The 19,156-nt window shown below is 34.1% G+C and overlaps 3 protein-coding genes across 3 annotated transcripts; all 3 read right to left on the bottom strand.

The window, feature by feature from the left end:
- Positions 1-3,080: 3,080 nt before the first annotated feature.
- On the bottom strand, positions 3,081-4,044 carry LOC110698767. Its single transcript, XM_021876290.1, has one exon. It carries the CDS (start codon positions 3,838-3,840, stop codon positions 3,310-3,312), a length of 531 nt encoding a protein of 176 aa, XP_021731982.1. The 5' UTR covers positions 3,841-4,044; the 3' UTR covers positions 3,081-3,309.
- A 169-nt stretch (positions 4,045-4,213) lies between these two features.
- LOC110698766 (cytosolic sulfotransferase 15-like) lies at positions 4,214-5,998 on the bottom strand. Its single transcript, XM_021876289.1, has one exon. It carries the CDS (start codon positions 5,600-5,602, stop codon positions 4,628-4,630), a length of 975 nt encoding a protein of 324 aa, XP_021731981.1. The 5' UTR covers positions 5,603-5,998; the 3' UTR covers positions 4,214-4,627.
- Positions 5,999-11,434: 5,436 nt separating this feature from the next.
- On the bottom strand, positions 11,435-13,610 carry LOC110698765 (cytosolic sulfotransferase 15-like). Its single transcript, XM_021876288.1, has one exon. It carries the CDS (start codon positions 13,245-13,247, stop codon positions 12,282-12,284), a length of 966 nt encoding a protein of 321 aa, XP_021731980.1. The 5' UTR covers positions 13,248-13,610; the 3' UTR covers positions 11,435-12,281.
- Between the last annotated feature and the right edge of the window lie 5,546 nt (positions 13,611-19,156).

Raw genomic sequence — 19,156 nt, 5'->3', positions numbered from 1 at the left:
GCTTTACATTCTCGTTTTTTTGTTAATTTTTGTTGTTTTCGTTTTGATTTTTTTCGTTTTTGTTTCGGTTTGTTTATTTAGGGTTTTTGTTTTCGTTTCATTTTTGTTTTGGATCTAAGTTCTGATTTCTGATTTCTGATTTCAAATCTTCCTCTCCTTCAAGCCGTCAAACCCTAAGGTAATTTTTTTGTTAATTTATTCGATTTTTTTCGTTTTCGTTTCGGTTTTTTTTTTTATTTCAAGTTCTGATAATCTACATTCTTGATTTTTTCTTTTGATCTCCAGTTCAGGTAGTTCTCCATCTTCAAATCTCCTTCAAGCCGTCAAAGGTAATTACTTTTTCCTTTTTGTTTTTTTTTTTAATACAGTTTTTCTGTTTTTGTATTTGATTATTGTTGTTGTTCTTGCTTGAATATAGTCGAAATATGCCTAAAATGAGTAAAATCTGTTGTTGATTGTATTTTTGTTTTTTACGGGAAAATGGTAGATTTGTGTTGTTTTGTTGTTTATTATGCTCGATTTAAAAGTAATGATGATGGGTTGTTCAGATTATGTGATTATTATTGTTGGAATACATGCATTGTTTATTTATTGGGATTTTAGCTTTATATTTTTAACCCATATTGTTGGAATACAAGCATTGTATATGATTGGCTTAAAGTTAGTACTTAAAATGTACACACATGTGACTGTATCGTATATAACTTTCTATATTCTGTTAGGATATATGTTGTAATCACGTTTGTTGTATAATTCTGAATTTTGAAACATTGACTAGTGCAAATAAAATTCTGAAATATGAACTATCTATTTAGTTGAATTTTGGTATTGAGTGAATAGGATTCACTGTCGTGACTTCAGTGTCAGTCACATGAGACAATGCATGCTTAATTGCTCACTATTAGTAGAATCTGTCACTTAATTTGGTACTTATAAGTTATAAATGCTGTTTTTTTTTTGTTTCAGTCATGTCTCGCGAGTATGATGAATTTGACTATGAGAGGCAATCAAATTTTGATACTGTTAGCTCTCAAGCTGCCTCTGTCTCGGTTGATGATGCTAGTAATACCGGCACTATCAATCCTTCTGTTAATAAACGTCAAAGAACCGCAGGTATATGGAAGCATTACACTTTTTTTGTAAAGACGATAGGTAATGAAAATGTAGATTATGCTCGTTGTAATTTGTGTGGCAAAGAATATAAAGCACCTGGTAAAGCGGGTACTTCAACTTGTAGAGCTCATATTAATGCATGTTTGGAAAAGCATGGTCTCCAGTCCGGTAACGAATCACAATTTGATCAAAAAACTTATTTACAAAAGTTTGCTAAAGCTATAATCTGCCATGCATATCCTTTAAATATTGTAGAGCATGAATATCTTAGGGAACTTCATGCATATTTGAATCCTAAGGTGCAGCATGTTTGTAGAAAAACTATGTTAAAGTATGTTATTGCTGAGCATGATAAATATAAATCCTTGTTGCTTGAGTCTTTGGCTAATGTTTCTGGTAGAGTTAGCTTTACATGTGACTTGTGGACTGCATGTACTAACCGAGGCTATCTCACTTTGACTGCTCATTATGTTGATAACAGTTGGTCTCTTAGGTCTAAAATTTTAAATTTTAAACAGCCATTGCTCAGTGATGATACGATAAACGTAAATCTGAGAGCAATTTTGAAAAACAAAAATAAGTTCCTGCTGAGTCCCTTCTGCTTATATTATTCCTTGCTTCGGATAAGTTGCTGATCTGTTATTGCGTGTGCTGGTTCCTGCTTGTTGCTGCTATTTCCTCTGCTCTTGGGTGCTGGGCTGCTGCTTCAAGATTCTGCTTCAAGATTCTGCTCCCAAATCACTCACATTCTCACTCCTCCCTTCATCTTATCATGTATCATTTTTTGCAACCCTAAACTTGATGATGTTTCAGTTGATAAATCTGAAATCTAATCTGGGTAGTAGTGATAGTAGTTTCATTATGTATTGGTATATGTATTGTGAATTTTAATCAATGAAAATGGTGACTTTTTTTAATTGCTTGTTGATATTACTCTAATTTTAATGTTATTTATCTCCAATCTTATGTTATCTTATTGGATGATCATGAATATCAAGGAACAATGAAGATAATTTGGGTGGACTTTATTACTGGAATGAAAAGATACAAATGATATATCTTGTAATTAAAATAAATAAGTAATCTAAAACGATATTAATAATGTCGTTGGCCTAGATCTAGGTGATATAAACCTTTGTATAAACCTAAGCCGTTTGATTAGATCTACATTTATTAACATTAATTATTTAATTGTATTTACTATTTAGCCATTTAGGTTGTAAATAATTCAATTTGAATTAAGCAGTTTGTAATTGGATAAGTTTAAACAGGTTGCGATTCGAAAACAGTTCGATTTTAACGGTTTAACGGGTTATGGCAGTTCTGTTTAGACGGTTAGCGGATTATAACGGTTCGGTTTATACGTGCGGTTTAAACGGTTTCGGTTCATAAACGGGTCGGTTTAAACGGTTAGCGGGTTACAAATGGTTCGGTTTAAACGATTTTTTTTTCGGTTTAAACGGTTTCGGTTTATAAACGGTTCGGGTCATTAACAGGTTTATAAACCATTCGGTTCGGTTTCGTTTCGGTTCGGATTTGCGCAATTTGGTTTGTTATCGGTTTACGGTCCGTAACGGGTTGACATTGAGCGGTTCAATTCGGTTTCGGTTTGATATTGAACGGTTCAGTTCGGTTTTCGGTTTACATTTATCGGTTATAAACGGATCGGTCCGTGATGGTTCGGTTCGGTAACGGGCGGTTTCACGGTTCGGTTTGAAAAGTCCCACCCCTAGCCGCGAGGATTGGGATGCAAATTTTAGATGGGGATGGGGATGGGAAGGCCAACATCCACCCCGCCCCGCTCCGCCCCATTAACATCTCTAGCTATAGCCCTATTAGTACAAAAAGAGCTTGATGGCTTTGTTTATATGTTAAATCACTTAACTTTCATACATGATATATCACATCGGATTATGCACTCCTCTAAACACTAATCTTAAAATTTTTGCCATGAAAAGCTTTATGGATTTGTCTATTTGTTAAATCACTTTACATTCATACATCACATTGATTTATAACAGATTATGTACTCCTCTAAACACTAATCTTAATATTTTTGTAACATCAACTGCATTATAAAAACATCAAAATAAAATACACAGTTCATTAAGTTCACATTTTACAACATCATTTTATATTAACAGATACTACAACATAAAAAACCAAGTAATACAAAATTTTTGAAACTTAAATTTTTTAAGTATTGAAGAAAAAACCCTCAACTAAAGTAGGTTTCTTCTCATCTTGTTCTTCATCATCTTCTTTCTCCTCTTTCTTCTGCTTAATCTTCAACCCCCTTAACCCATCCATACAATCCCCGCCTTCGCCACCGTCTTTGCCACCAACAATCACCACCTCATCCTCCACCTCCTCCCCATTTTTCTCTCCGACCACCACCACATCAGCCGCCGCATCACCATCTCCGACCAACGCGCCACCCTTCTCGGCGGCGCAAGCTCCCGGAGGCGACTTCTCAGGTTCAACCCCCACCAACGCATCCGACGGCGCGTGCTTTTCAATCCAAGGATCACTCACGCATCCGCCGTTGATTTCCTCATCGTCGCCGGCGAAAACAGAGGCGGCGCGTGAGCCAACGGCGGAGGCTGCTTTGAGAAAAGCTTCTTTGATTGAATCTGGAGGTAATGCGCAGTCTTCTAAGCCAGCATCTTCGAGATTTGGTGGCCGGATTTTGTGAAGAAGGGTGAGATTTTCTCCGGTGACCTCCATTTTTGCGATGAGAGAGAATTAGGGTTTGAATGATTGATTGAGACTTGAGAGGTGTTTGATTTGGGGAATTTAGAAGGATTTGATTTAAGGAATTTCTATTTTTTGATAGAATGTTCGGGAAAAGGTTAAGTGATATTGTGGTTGGGTTTTTTTTATTGGGCTTTGAGGCGGTTTATAGCCATCTCATTTTTGGGTTTGTTTGGTTTCGTAACTTTTGTCATAAATAATACCGTCCGGAGATCCACTTATCAAGCCCCAAAAATCTGTCTCTTTAAACTTTTCGATTAAACAATTAAGCAATGACCTTTGATGGAAAAATTAATACTCTAACCACTAGGCTTACAAGTAATATTAGTTATTATTGTGCACTTTATGTTTATTTAACTAAAAAATACTAATTTAAACCTTTTTTTTCTTTTTTTTCTTTGTGGTAGTACGTGCCCTATTAGGTTCTTAATTAGTTCCGCCACTGAACAACTTTACCAATAATAATCGTTACGGAGAAGATCAACTCAATCAAAAGATTTAATTAGGAAAACTAATAAATTCATACAAATCAATAAAGTAATCACGGATTTGAGCCAATAATAAAAGTTTTTCATACAATGACATGTTTTTCATACAAACCTTGATTAATGATCATTAACAATAATGCTAGGAAACATATTTAAGGATAGAAATACATACCTAGATCGCCCATCATTTGTGATTTATTTGATCCACAAAGAAAATACTAATCAAAGCACATTTTACTTACAGTAACCAAAGAAATTGAAGACAATCATTCTTACATACTTGTATATGTTAAGCCGGTATCATAGAATTTTTCTTCCATAATCTTTCCAAGCTTCTCCGCCATGGATGGAGTCAAATGATTAGTCCAATCTCCTACCACCCCTTCACGGAAAAACGCATCATTTTGAACAATAGAATAAACTCGATCACTCTTAATCGCGACTATTTTCATATTATCAATGCTGCACAACTTCACAATACCATCAATGACACCTCCTTGCTCCTCTTGATTTGAAAATGGGAATCCTATAAATTCCGCAATTCTTTTCAATTGAGGTTTAGGATCTGCCTTCAAATCTTCGTACTTAATAAACAACACCTTCTCTGGCCTCTTGAGGCTCTCTCTCCAATACCCTAATGCGTGCTCAGGGTACGGTCCAAAAGGAACTTTCCCTTCGCAAAACATGTCAAAAAATTGATTAAACATGTTAGACATCATATTAGCCTTGCAATCATCCGTTTTTTGATAAAACAACCAAGAGGACACAAAAGTGTCAAATGGGTTTCTAAAGATATATATGATCTTGCTCTTTGAGTCTTTGATTGAACTTGGTAACGACAAAAATGGGACGTGTGTACCAAAAAGTCTAGGAGACTTAATGGTGCTAAGATTTGGACTCTTTGATTTTCTATAAATATTGGACTCGAATTGGGGGACTAACTCATGGGGGTTGTGGGTGAGTAAGGGGCTCTTGGAAGGTGGGTGATTTGCGCGGTCAGAAATGGCAAACACCAAGGATTTGAGCCAAGTTGTGCCTACTTTGCGAAAGCTGGTTGCGAAGATATCAGTGTCTTGAGCTTCAAAATGGTTTTGAAAGGCAGTTATGCATTCAAGTTTTGGAGCCCAAAAGCCTTGGTAGAAGTACAAGGGATAACCAGCAAACCACAACTCTTTCGGTAAGGAGTTTTTCAATTGTGTTAGCTCTTCTTCTGTATTTGTTGGGATAATTGTACTTGAGGTTTCCATTGCTTAATTAAATGAAATACACAATGGCAAATACAAGAGCTATGACATTGACAGAAAGAGAGCATGGACAAAATGACATTGGTTGATTACTTTTTTTTTTTTTTTTTTTTTGACAGGACATTGATTGATTACTTTGATTACTTTTACATAAGAGTATTATATACTCCTCTGTCCCTGTTTTTTCACAGGTGTTAAGAAACTTAAGTGGGAAGTACAAAGTGTATGGTGAAGCTAATAAAAGTAAACTGAAGAGGTAAATTTATATGAAATTTGTAAAAGAATAGAGAAAAAGTAATAAAAATACATAAAAAAAAAGCAAAATTTACATGGGAAAACTAATTTTGCACAAATATTATTGCAAAATAGAGGGTGTTTTAATGCAAGTGAGATGGACATTTTGAGACTAAAATTAGGCCAAAAGGATCGTTCTTTTAGGGACGAGGGTGTAGTATTTAATAATTACATTGATTGATTTTGTGCAATAATATAAAAGCACTACTCGTACTAATGAGTAATGACAAAAAGTCTAGATCAACAGATTTTATGCCAACAATATGGAATAGAAATCAAGCATGGACCCTCGTGGTCTAGTGGAGTGGGTATGAATGTATGATGTCTTGTTACTAGAGGTGTCCACCGTGCGAGTCGTGCGAGCTGGGTTAGGGTTAGGTGGGTCGCGGGTTGGGATTTCATGACACACGGCACGACACACGTAGGGTAGGGTGGGCCGGGTCGTGGGTTGGGTCGGAGAAGTTGGACACACCAGGGTTAGGTTCGTGGGTTAGACGAGTCGTGGGTGGGTCGAGCTGGGTTTGTGGGTTAGACGGATCGTGGGTGGGTCGAGCTGGGTTTGTGGGTTAGACGGGTCATGGGTGGGTCGAGCTAGGTTCGTGGGTTAGACGGGTCAAGGTGGGTTAGTGAGTTAGGGTGGGTCGAAGGGTGGGTTAGTGGGTTAGGGTCGGGTGGGTTTGTGGGTTAGGTGGGTTAGGGTCGGGTGGGTTAGTGGGTTAGGGTCGGGTGGGTTTGTGGGTTAGGTGGGTTAGGGTCGGGTGGGTTTGTGGGTTAGGGTCGGGTGGGTTCGTGGGTTAGGGTCGGGTGGGTTGTGTGGTGTTTTAATTTTTACAAAATTAACAATTTGATGGCTTGCTCTTAATTAAGATGCCTACGTATCCTTATATTATAAAATAAGGAATCAAAGCCAGCGTAGTTCTTATATTGTACTTCTTTTGAAATTTGGGGGGGGGGCTTGGACCTATCTTTAGAAAACTAAAATTTAATTTTGCAATTAAATTGTAATTTTCGAAAAATAAGTTGCCTACGTATCCCGAAAGAATCAAAGCCCACGTAGTTCTTAGCGTACCTGATTTAGACTTTTCTAGCCACCCATGTTTGTTGCATCATCATCCCCGGAAGCTGCATCATCCGTTGACGACTCCAATATCATCACAGGATCATCTTCATCGTCTTCGTCTTCCTTTAAACCTTGAGTTCTTCTTTCAGCTTGATCCCAATCTTTCTTACAAACACAAATTTGAATGCTTTCCGGAGTTAAGCGAGATCTTTTTTCATCTAACACTCTTCTACCTGCACTAAAAGCAGACTCGGAAGCAACAGATGAAGCGGGAACTGCAAGTATATCTTTTGCAATTCTCGCCAATATAGGAAAACTTTTTTTATGTTCTTGCCACCATTTTATAATTTGAAAGTTGTTGTTGGTCTCATGTTGATATGACAAATAATCATTAATAGCAAGTGTTGAAGAAGATGATGATGAGAATGATGTAGATGCTTTGTGTTTTTTTTTCATAACTTTATCAAGAAAACCAAATCTAGAATCGGAAGTGCTAGTAGTAGTTGGTGTTGCCAAATCAAAACCATAAATAGATGCATAATGATCATAAAGGTCTCCCAAAACAGATTTGCATTTGTTAATATATTCACTAACATCATAATCGATACTTAAACTTGTATAATAAAATTCTAAAAGATTTTCCAAACCTTCAGCTTTGACACCGGGGTCAAGAATAGCAGCAATTCCATAAATGATTGGAAATTCACTAAAATAAGTATGCCACTTACGTTTCATGCTATCAAGAACGGGACGAAGTCCATCAATCTTCATATGCTCTTCGATGGTGTGAACAACTTTAACACACTCAATTATGACTAAATGAACGTTAGGCTCATAAATATAAGAGAAAATATGAGTTGCACTAACAAAAGCTTGAATTTGTGTGGAAATTTGAGTGAAATGGAATTGGTATTTATAGGAAAAATAGAATGGATGATCATACACTTAAAAAACTAGCCGTTAGATACAAAAAACTAGCCGTTAGATACAAAAAACTAGCCGTTTTTTTTTTTAAAATGGATGTTAGGCCGTGCGGGCCGTGCGGGTCGTGCGAATTGTGCGGGCTGTGCGGGCCGTGCGGGTTGTGCGGGCCGTGCGGGTTGTGCCGGCCGTGCGGGTTGGGTGGGTCATGCGTGCGGGTTGGGTGGGTCATGCGTGCGGGTTAGGTGGGTTGGCTCGTGCGGGTTGGGTGGGTCATTCGTGCGGGTGGGCCGTGCAGGCTGGGTTGTGCCAGGTGGGTCGGGTTAGGTGGGTTCACGGGCTAGGTGTGTCGAATTAAATGAGTCAAAACGGGTTGTGCGATTTGGGTCGAATCAAACGGGTTAAACTGAGCTGGGTTGAAATGGGTTGTGTCGAAAATTTTGGACCCACGACACAACCCGGATTAAATCCGAGCTGTGCCGGGCTGTGCCGGATTGAAACCGGGTCGGACCCACGTGACCCACCAGCCGTGCGAGTTAGGGTGGGCTGGGTCCAACCCGGCCCACTGGCCACCTCTACTTGTTACTTGCAGTATTACCTGTAAAAAAAAAATTAGAAAAAATTATTAAAAATAATACACTTTAATAGTTTTACTTCTCTTCCTCCTCCCTATCCAATTCCTGACTCAATCTCCACCAAGTGACAACAACCAACAATAGGAATACCTCGCCCCACTCCTCGCTGCCAACCCACTACATCTACAACACAAGCACACGCCAAAGTTGTTTTGCTCCAGCTTTTCACAACCGCAATTCCCACGCCTAGCACCACCAGCAAGCAACACACAACATAGCAGCAACCACCCAAAACATCAACCACCATGGCAACCTGCATCTCACGACCAAGCTAACCCAACTTAAAGACCCTTGTGGTGCGGGCAGGTGTGCGAACATGAAATCGAGATTCGGGATAATTATTAGTTTGGTGGGGTCGATTTAGAGTATTGGAGGTAGAGGTGGCCAGTGGGCCGGGTTGGACCCAGCCTACCCTGACCCGCACAACTGGTGGGTCACGTGGGTTCGACCCGATACCAACCCGACACAGCCCGGGTTTAGCCCGGGTTGTGTCGTGGGTCCAAAATTTTCGATACAACCCATTTCAACTCAACTCGTTTTAACTCGTTTGATTCGGCCCAACTCACACAACCCGTTTTGACCCATTTAATTCGACACACCTAACCTGTGAACCCACCCAACCCGACCTAGCTCGCACGACCCAGCCAACCTTGCACGCTCGACTTGCATGGCCCACGACTCAGCCCACCCCGCACACACGACCCACCTAACTCGCATGGCCCACCCACCCAACCCGCATGACCCACACAAACTTCTTATTATAAGAATAGGAGTGGTTTGATTGAATTATTTTGTACTTTTGATGGTCGTGTTAATTTTACAAGTGATACATGGATTTCTTGTTTTGGCGAATCTTTTCTTTGTATTACTGCTCATTGGGTGGATGGTGATTGGTTTATTAAAAAATGTATACTTTGTTTTCAAGCAATGGAAGAAAGGCATACCGGTTTTAACATCAATGTCGTATTATGGATTGTTTAAGAGGATTTCATCACTTGAATGGTAAAGTTTTTTCTTTGTTTCTTGATAATATAACTGCAATCACAATATGTGTTGACTATTTGAAAAATGACTCGAAGTTGAATTTGTTGTTGGGTGATAATCTCTTGCACGTTAAATGTTGTGCACATATTTTGAATTTGTCTTTTCAAGAGGGTCGTCTCGGTGAGTTGCAACCATTGCTAAACTCAATTAAATCGAACTGTTATAAAATGAATTAGGATTACTTCCTCAGTTAGATGGAAGTACATGGCTATAAGTAAAGAGAAAAGTCTTAAGAAAAGGCAATGATCTATTGATACCTCTACCCGTTGGAATATAATCTACTTTCAATTTGTTGAATGATGCTATAAAGTATCGTGACGTTTTGACCCAACTTTACAATGAACTCGAGTTGATCCTAGTGAGTTAATAACCGAAAGTCATTGGACTAATGACTCTTTTGTTCGTGATGTTTTAAATGCTTTTGATAATACAACTCATATTTTCTCTTATATCTATGAGTCTAACATTCATTTAGTCATATTGGAGTGTGTTAAAGTTGTTCACACCATCGAAGAGCATATGGAAATTGATGTACTTCGTCCCGTTCTTGATAGCATGAAACGTAAGTGGCATACTTATTTTAGTGAATTCCCAATTATTTATGAAATCGCTGCTATTCTTGACCCTGATGTCAAAGCTGAAGTTTTGGAAAATCTTTTAGAATTATAAGAATTACGTTGGCTTTGATTCTTTATTTTATGATATAAGGATACGTAGGCATCTTAATTAAGAGCAAGCCATCAAATTGTTAATTTTGTAAAAATTAAACAACCTTAAAAATAAATATGTGCAAAATATTATTTCAAAATAAAAGTTCAAAACTATTAAAAAAAACATACTTGGGTATTTGACCCACATAACCCACTTATATTAGCTATTTGGCCCACCCAACCCTAACCCACGAACCCACCTGACCCTAACCCACCCAACTCACAAACCCAGCTCGACCCGCCCTCTGACCCATCTCGACCCACCCTCCAACCCACTTAACCCACGAACCCAGCTCAACTCACCCACGACCCGTCTAACCCACGAACCCAGCTCGACCCACCCACGACCTATCTAACCCACAAACCCAACCCTAGTGTGTCCAATTTCTCTGACCCGACACACGACTTGGCCCACCCTACCCTACATGGGTTGTTTCGTATGCCATGAAACCCCAATCCGCGACCCACCTAACCCTAACCCAGCTCACACAACCCGCACGGTGGACACCTCTAATTGGAGGGTAGTTTTGAGGTGGACGTTAGTGTTGGTGCGGTGGGTCGGGTGGTGAAATTTTGGTTGTGGCTGATGAAAGGTAATAGTGATTGAGTTGTGATGATGGGAGGTTATTTATTTATTTATTTAATTTTTTAAAAAAAAGAAAAATAAAGTTGTTTTTACGATTTTACCTTATAACCAGGTTACAGGTAAAGTAACCTGTTAAAAGCAAATGTGTGCAAAACTTTTATTATTATGAAATAATCTAAAAGTTGCCTTGTTTTTAGCGGTTGGTCTAAAAATTGTATTATTTTTGTCAATTAATCAGTATGGTTAGTCCCTCCATCTCCTCTAGGTGTGACTTGAGTTCGACTCCTCATCCCCCCTTGAATCTTACCGTTTAAATAAAAAAAAATGATGTCTTTAGCTTGTCTCGTGAAGTAGGTGTAAATAAATAAATAAATAAATAAATTTCATGTTAGCTTATTTATTATTGTATACTGGATTATTGTCTTGCATTATTGATTTACCTCCCATACTCCGGCTGGCATATTAGTTGTTTCTCTGTCCCATAATGAGTGTCCGATATTAATTTTAATATTAATCTTTTTAGCAATTACAGGAAGTGGATAGAGTGTATAATTAGTAAGTACTATTAAAACTAGAGACATTTTATATGAAAAAGGTCAAATATATAAAAACATGTAACAGAGTTTTTGGATATAAAATTAATATTTTTTAGTAAAGATAAAATATTCAAAAATATACAATTTACAAGCAAGCCTAAAGTGTTAAGAGAATGAGCCTGCTTATCCAATAAAAGTGTCCAAAGTAATAGCTTAGGATTTATTCCAAAAAAAAAAAAAAGTAATAGCTTAGGGCATCGTTAATGGAAAACATATACTCCATCCTTCCCATAATATAGTTCTTGTTTATGTTTTTTCACGGTATTTAAGAAATAGGAGGAAAAAGTGGATAAAGTACATTAATAAATGTGAAAAGTACAATTATAGACAAAAGTTAGAGAGAAAAAATGGAAAAAAGTATAAAAAATGTGTAAAATTCAAGGGTAATTTAAAAAATACAATGAATAAAGTTAAAAAAGTGAGGATATAATGATCTTTACAACCTATCCAAAAGTAGAAATAGGAACAATATTTTGGATCTCTAAAATAGGAAAACAGAAACTATATTATGGGACGAAGGGAATACTACCTCCGTTTTTTATTAGTTGACACGTATTCCTTTTTAATAAGTTTATTTTTAGTTGACACGTGACATTTTAGGTTCACCTTTAGTTATGCGTAATAATAATAGATATATATATATGCATGTACACTTCTTCTGTCCTCTAAAAAATTGCCTTATTCCCTATATCACTTTAATTTATAAAGATTTTTTATTGACAGAGTAGCTGAAACGAACGATTTCTTAGGGACATGTCGGACCCAAAAAAAAAAAAAAAAAACAAAAAAAAAAGTACAACAATCCATACAGAACAAAGGAAATAAAACAACTAATCTTACAATAGGCCAGAACCACTAAATTTCTCTTGCATGAGCTTCTCAAGTCTCTCCACCATAGATGGAGTCAAATAATTTACCCAATCTCCAACAACCCCTTTTCGGAAGAACTTCTCATTTTGAATTGAAGAATAGACCCTAGCACTCTTATTCGACGTCGCAACGTCTTTCAGCTTCTCTAAGCTACACAACTTGACAATGCCATCAATAACACTTCCCATCTCTTCTTCTTCCGAAAACGGGCATCCTACAAACTCTGCCACTTTCTTCAAGTGAGGTTTTGGATCCGCCTTCAAATCTTCGTACTTGACAAACAACACCTTATGTGGCCGCTCTAAGCTCTGCTTCCAGTATCCCAACACATGATCTTCAAAAGGACCGAAAGGAATTCTCCCTTCACAAAACATGTCAAAAAATTGACCTAATAACTCTGGCTTTAGAGTCTTATTATCATCCACACTTTGATAAAACAACAACGACGACACCAAGGTGTCGAATGGGTTTCTATAAATGTATATGATTTTGCAATTAGTGTCCTTGATCGAACTAGGCAATGATGGATAAGGAACATGGGTGCCGAAAAGCCTAGGAGACTTTAGGCTACTAAGATCCGGACACTTCGATTTAAAGTAGGTATTGGACTCTAACTGAGGGACTAACTCGTGAGGGTTATGAACGAGTAAGGGGCTTTCAGAAGGTGGGTGATTTGCGCGGTTGCAAATGGCGTACACAAGAGCTTTGAGCCAAGTTGTACCGGCTTTTCGAGCACTTGTAATGAAGATATCAGTATCATGTGCTTCAAAGTGGTTTTGAAAAGCAACCAAGGATTCTAACTTTTGAGTCCAAAACCCTTGGTATAGGTACATAGGGTTTCCATTGAACCATAGCTCTTGTGGGAGGGAGTTCTTTAGTTGTGTTAGCTCGGCTTCCGTTTTCGGTACGTGTATGAGGCTAGAGGAGTTCATTGCTTACTAAAACTATATGGAGTACTAGTAGAAGAGCTAAAGAAGATCAAGAAAGCATGAAAATGATCACAATGAGAAGAAGTAGTGTATCGCATATAAACTTAACATTTATTGTTAAATTTGAAGGTGGGACATGAAGGATAACGTTAGGGTATATCAATGGACGATATTGCATGAGTTTTTTTTTTAAATTGGACGGCTATTGATAGAGACGATCGATACTTGTCGAGTAGTAGTCCTACATAGTACAATCCCACTTGGAGTTGTTGCTTTGATGAAAACAAAGTGAACATTGAAAACGTTTTCAATTTTTTTTGATGGAGACGTTGAAACTTTACGAGAGTTGGTTATCATGAAATTCAATGAAATTATTCCCACTAATTTTTTCAAAAAGTTGATCTACTGGTAATAATTTTGATTAGCTATTTTTGATACATGTCAAAGCATCTAATATGTACCTGAGAATACCTAATGGCTAATGCGTACCTGAGAATACCTAATGGCTAATCTAGGTGCATTCCCTTACATTTCTCTACTCACAACAACTAGCTTAGGCATATACAAAATTATCCGAGAATTCGACCCGTATTTTTGGATATCCGATCCGAGTTTCATTTTGGATTGATATCGGATGTTGATTTGGATTTGGATATTGATTTTCAAAATTTTGGATATCCGATATCCTAAACATATTCGAAAGTTTCAGATTTCGGATGTCGGATATTAGATATCTGAACTGATATCAGAAAAATAAAGGCTGAAATAGTAAAATACTAGGTTATCCCCGTGTGATGCACAGCTAGAATTAATTTTAGCTTTCTTGTAATTTATTTTCTGTTGCATTACAATCTATATGAAGATTGTAATTAGATATAAAAATAATTTACATTTAAAGAAAGTAAAAAAAAATAGAATTGAAACCATGATCAAACATCAAACAAATTAGGTATATGAAATTATAGTTTAGGAGAGAAACTCGATTAATTGAATTTTAGATAGACACTTATGCATTAAAATCAAAAGTATAGATTAAAAATGAAAATAAAAAATAATTAATAATTGATTAAATCTTACATAGAATTGGAGGAAAAATTTATATTGCGAGAATGACACATAAGATAGTTTGAGGGTTGATGATGTCAGCAATGTTTTGTTTTAGTAATAGTTAATAGATATGGAGTATAAATTTTTTAAAATGTCCATATGAAACTGTTAGTGGCTGTGCGATGTACGATAATAATAGTTTTTTTTCATAATTAATTTATGATATAATATAAAAATAAGGCAACTCATGTGAAATAAACAAATGCAGTGTATAATAAAAATGGAAAAGTAAGACATAAATTAATAAAATTAAAATTGAGAAAAAAAAAATTATTTTTGATTAGTTGTGTTGGAAATATTTTAAAGTAGTGTACATTATATAGATGAGTCTAATGTAGTCTTATGACTTTTGACTACCAAAATTTTTTGAAATGGAATGTTGAGATTATTATTTTTTGATTTAATTTTAATTAGTAATTTTAATTAAAATAATTTTTTTTATTTTTTTTAATATATTTTTATCTTCTAGAAATTAATTTTTAATATTTTTGAAATTTTGGAAATAAAAAAATATATAAAATAATTAAAACATGATTTTTAATTAAAATTATTAATTAAAAATAAATCAAAAAACAAATAATCTTAGCCGTCCATTTTAAAAAAATTATGTTAGTCAAAATTCATAAGATTACATTAGAATTTTCAACATTATATTACATAAATGATGTATTTTTTTCTCTATAAAACAATACAACGTACTTTAAAAAATTAAGCTAAGTAAATTTCTTAAAAAAAACCCTTAAAGATGACATCATATATTATTTTGGCGGGAAATTTTTTAATGATAGCTTGACATGTGTCAAAAATGATGTAAGCCATATGTTCTGTTTTAGAATAAGTTACTTTCTCCATTCTAGTAATATTGCAACAGCTGAAATTTTGCACTATTCATCATGCTTGTTTGACCACAAATTATGATTTGTACGTAAAGTAAGATATAGTCATGTGGGGTCTGTTAGATTTGTCTCGTAAAATACTTTCACAATATCTATTTTTTATAATTTTTACTCTTATAAATTATAGATATTAACTATAAAATGTGCTTTGGGATGCGTAATTTCTTGCTTGTTGCAATATTTGTAGAACAGAGGAAGTAATAGATTATAATATTATTAATATATTTTCTTTTATTTTGTTAAAATATGTTGTACAACTATCCTTAGCGATAAAAAAGCGATTAAATTTATGTAATTTCGAAAATAATCATAATCAATTTTTATTAATATTGAATAATGGATATCTGAATTCTAAAGCATCCAATTCGAACGATTTTGAATATTGGATATTCGAAATTTTCGGATCGAATTCGTATATCCGAACCAAAATCACATTTTGGTTCGGAGATCTGATGCGTGCGTGAACAGGCCTACTCACAACTAAGGGCTTGTTTAGCGCAAATTTTTAGCTACACACTTATGTAGCTAAGCTAGCTGCACCTCTACACCCATATATATGAACATATAGTATTTTAAAAATGAACATAAGTTAATTTATCCCTTCCTTATATCTTAACTCACTCTCTTCTTCTTTTTCACCTCTATTAATATTCTCTCTCCTCTTTTTTATTTATTTATTTATTTATTTTTATTTTTTAAAGTTAATTTTCTTTCTTACCTCACTTTCCTTCAATCTTTATACTTCTTTGTCCTTCTACTTTAAATATTCTCCAATTTGTCTCCATTCTAGCATTCTCCATCATCATCATATTCGCCGCAATTGTGAAACTTGAGATAATTTTGATTTTTTTTTTTTTGGTTTATAAATATGTGAATGTTATAAAATTGTTAATTTTTATCAATTTTGCATTTGTGATTCCTAGTCTATCATGTCATATATCGATAATTATTGTTTCTATGATGAACCAAGATTATATTTAAAGTGGATATTCAAATTTTTAGAGCTAAAATAATTACAATCAAACTTGTGTTTTGAAAAAAAAAAAAAAAAAAAAAAAAAAAATTGAACATGCAGTACTTTAAAATTGAACATTTTGTACAAAATGAACATTTAGTGCACTATAAATGAACATTAGTATATAAAAAGTGAACATATTTTAACGATATATATATATATATATATATATATATATATATATATATATATATATATATGTAGAGGAAGGCTCATGTAAGAACCCTCCTCTATATAAGAACTCAATCTTATATAAGAACCAATCTCAACCATTTATTAGTTTTGATCCAACCATCTAAAACCATCATTTAGTAATGGCATTTCTGTAATTCTTTTTTTATGTTTTAAATTTTTTTGCCTACTCTTATGTTCTAAATCTAGTCTACCTATTTTCTAATTTTTTTTTCTATGTTCCAAATTTAGTCTACTTATATACTAAAGTTTTTTTTTTTTTTTTTTTTTTTTTTTTTTCTTCCTATGTTCTAAATTTTTCCAACCTATGTTCTAAAGTTTTTTTTTCTTCTTCTTATGTTCTAAATATTCTTTTACCTATGTTCTAAATTCTTTTGCCTATGATCTAAATTCAGTCTACTTATGTTCTAAAGTTTTTTTTTCCTAAGTTCTAAATTTTTACTACCTATGTTCTAAAGTTTCTTTTTTTTTTTCTTTTTTTTTGTTTACGTTCTAAATATTCTTTTACCTATATTCTAAATATTCTTTTATCTATGTTCAAAAAATTTTTTTTTCTATGTTCCAAATTTAGTCTACTTATGTTCTAAAGTTTTTTTTTTCCTGTGTTCTAAATTTTTTCAACCTATGTTCTAATTTTTTCCTATATTCTAAATTTTTTCTACCTATGTTCTAACGGTTTTTATTTCCTATGTTTAAAATATTCTTTCCTATGTTCAAAATTCTTTTGCCTATGTTCTAAATTCAGTCTACTTATGTTCTAAAGTTTTTTTTTTTTTTTTTTTTTTTTTTTTTTTTTATGTTCTAAACTTTTACTACCTATTTTCTAAAGTTTTTCTTATATAGTTATTTATAAATATTGCCTATGTAGGATTCGAACTTATATCAACTATGCATTTGCATAGTGCTCTACCACTTGAGCTAATAGGTTTTTAATATAAATCAACACCCTCCCATAGAAGCCGAGGAAAACAATCACATGCAATGTAGAAACTCAAATGCGACAATTTTGCATAAAGAAGATCTATGGACACCCCATTGAACTTAAATCTCATCACCGGGACAAAAGCATCAGGCACAGGGTGCAACTTTGTAACCTCGGGCATCTCAGAAAGCATCTAATGGAGTTCTTCGAAGAAATCTTCCTATATCCAGTAAAATATAACAAGTTAAGGGGCACTAAAGTAGCAAAAAATAATGGAAAAAGTATAGAAGCAGACAAAAGTTATATCTTACCTTTTGCCTATGTTCTAAATTCAGTCTACTTATGTTCTAAAGTTTGTTTTTTCCTATGTTCTAAATTTTTACTACCTATGTTCTAAAGTTTTTTTTTTTTCTTATGTTCTAAATATTCTTTTACCTATGTTCTAAATTTGTTTTTTCCTATGTTCTAAATTTAGTCTACTTATGTTCTAAAGTTTTTTTTTTCCTATGTTCAAAATTTAGTCTACTTATTTTCTGCTCATATAACTTAGTGCTAATTTAATTTGTTTTATTGGATTTTTTTTTTTAAAAAAAAACATTTGAAGTTTTTTTTAGTTATTTATAAAGATAACCTATGAAGGAATTGAACCTACATCCTCTATGCATTTGCATAATGCTCTTCCAATTGAGCTAATAGGTTTTATCATATGTTCTAAATATTATTTGCATATGTTCTAAAATTTATTGCTTAAGCTCTAAATTTTTCAATCTAAGCTCTAAATATATGTATGTTCTAAACTATTTTCCTATGTTCTACATTTTATTGTTTATGTTCTAAAGTTTTCTGTCCATGTTCTAAATATATATCTTATATTCAAATTTTTTTGTCTATGTTCTAAATTTATTTCGTATGTTCTAAATTTTTTTCATATGCTCTAAATTTTTTCTGTATGCTCTAAATTTTATCCTATGTTCAAAATTTTTTCTACCTATTTTCTATTTTTTTTTCCGTACGTTCTAAATTTTTTCTATCTATGTTCTAAACTTTATCATATGTTCTAAATTTTTACCTTATGTTCTAATTTTTTTCACCGTATGTTCTAAATTTTTAGTATATGTTCTAAACTTATTTTCTATGCTCTTTTTTTTTTCCCAATATTCTAAATTTCCAATTTTTTTTCCTATGATCTTTTTTTTTTTCCCAATGTTCTATATTCCTATGTTCTAAATTTTTACTATGTTGCAAATCATTTTCTTATGTTCCAAATTTTTCCTATGTTCTAAAGTTGTTCGTATATTCTACACCTATGTTCTAAAGTTTTTTCTACCTATGTTCTAAAGTTTTTTTTTTTTTCCTATGTTCTAAATATTCTTTTACCTATGTTCCAAATTCTTTTGCCTATATTCTAAATTTAGTCTACTTATGTTCTAAAGTTGTTTTTCTTTTCTATGTTCTAAATTTTTACTAACTATGTTCTAAAGTTTTATTAGTAACAATGTCAATAATTTGTGCAAAATTTGGGATAGTAGAATGTAACGAGTAACGGCACTCAATGTAGGAATTAGGTGTATTTGAATCAAAGGTTAGCCGTGAATTAACCTTTCCCTAATATGAGACAATGCTCCAATCGTGTCATTACCGTTACATAATCTAGGTTTAGTTAAGCATAATTAAGCATGCCGCTCCTGAATGAGCATAATCCCTGCAACACACAACTGAAAGTTTAATTGACAATTCATTGTGTTTACTGACCCAAGACGGGAAGTCATCACCTTAACCA

This window comes from Chenopodium quinoa, unplaced genomic scaffold (assembly GCF_001683475.1).
Source record: "Chenopodium quinoa cultivar QQ74 unplaced genomic scaffold, ASM168347v1, whole genome shotgun sequence".
NCBI classification, from domain to species: domain Eukaryota; kingdom Viridiplantae; phylum Streptophyta; class Magnoliopsida; order Caryophyllales; family Amaranthaceae; genus Chenopodium; species Chenopodium quinoa.
Note: the sequence above shows the minus strand (reverse complement) of the source record. Positions and strands in the feature narration are given on the sequence as shown.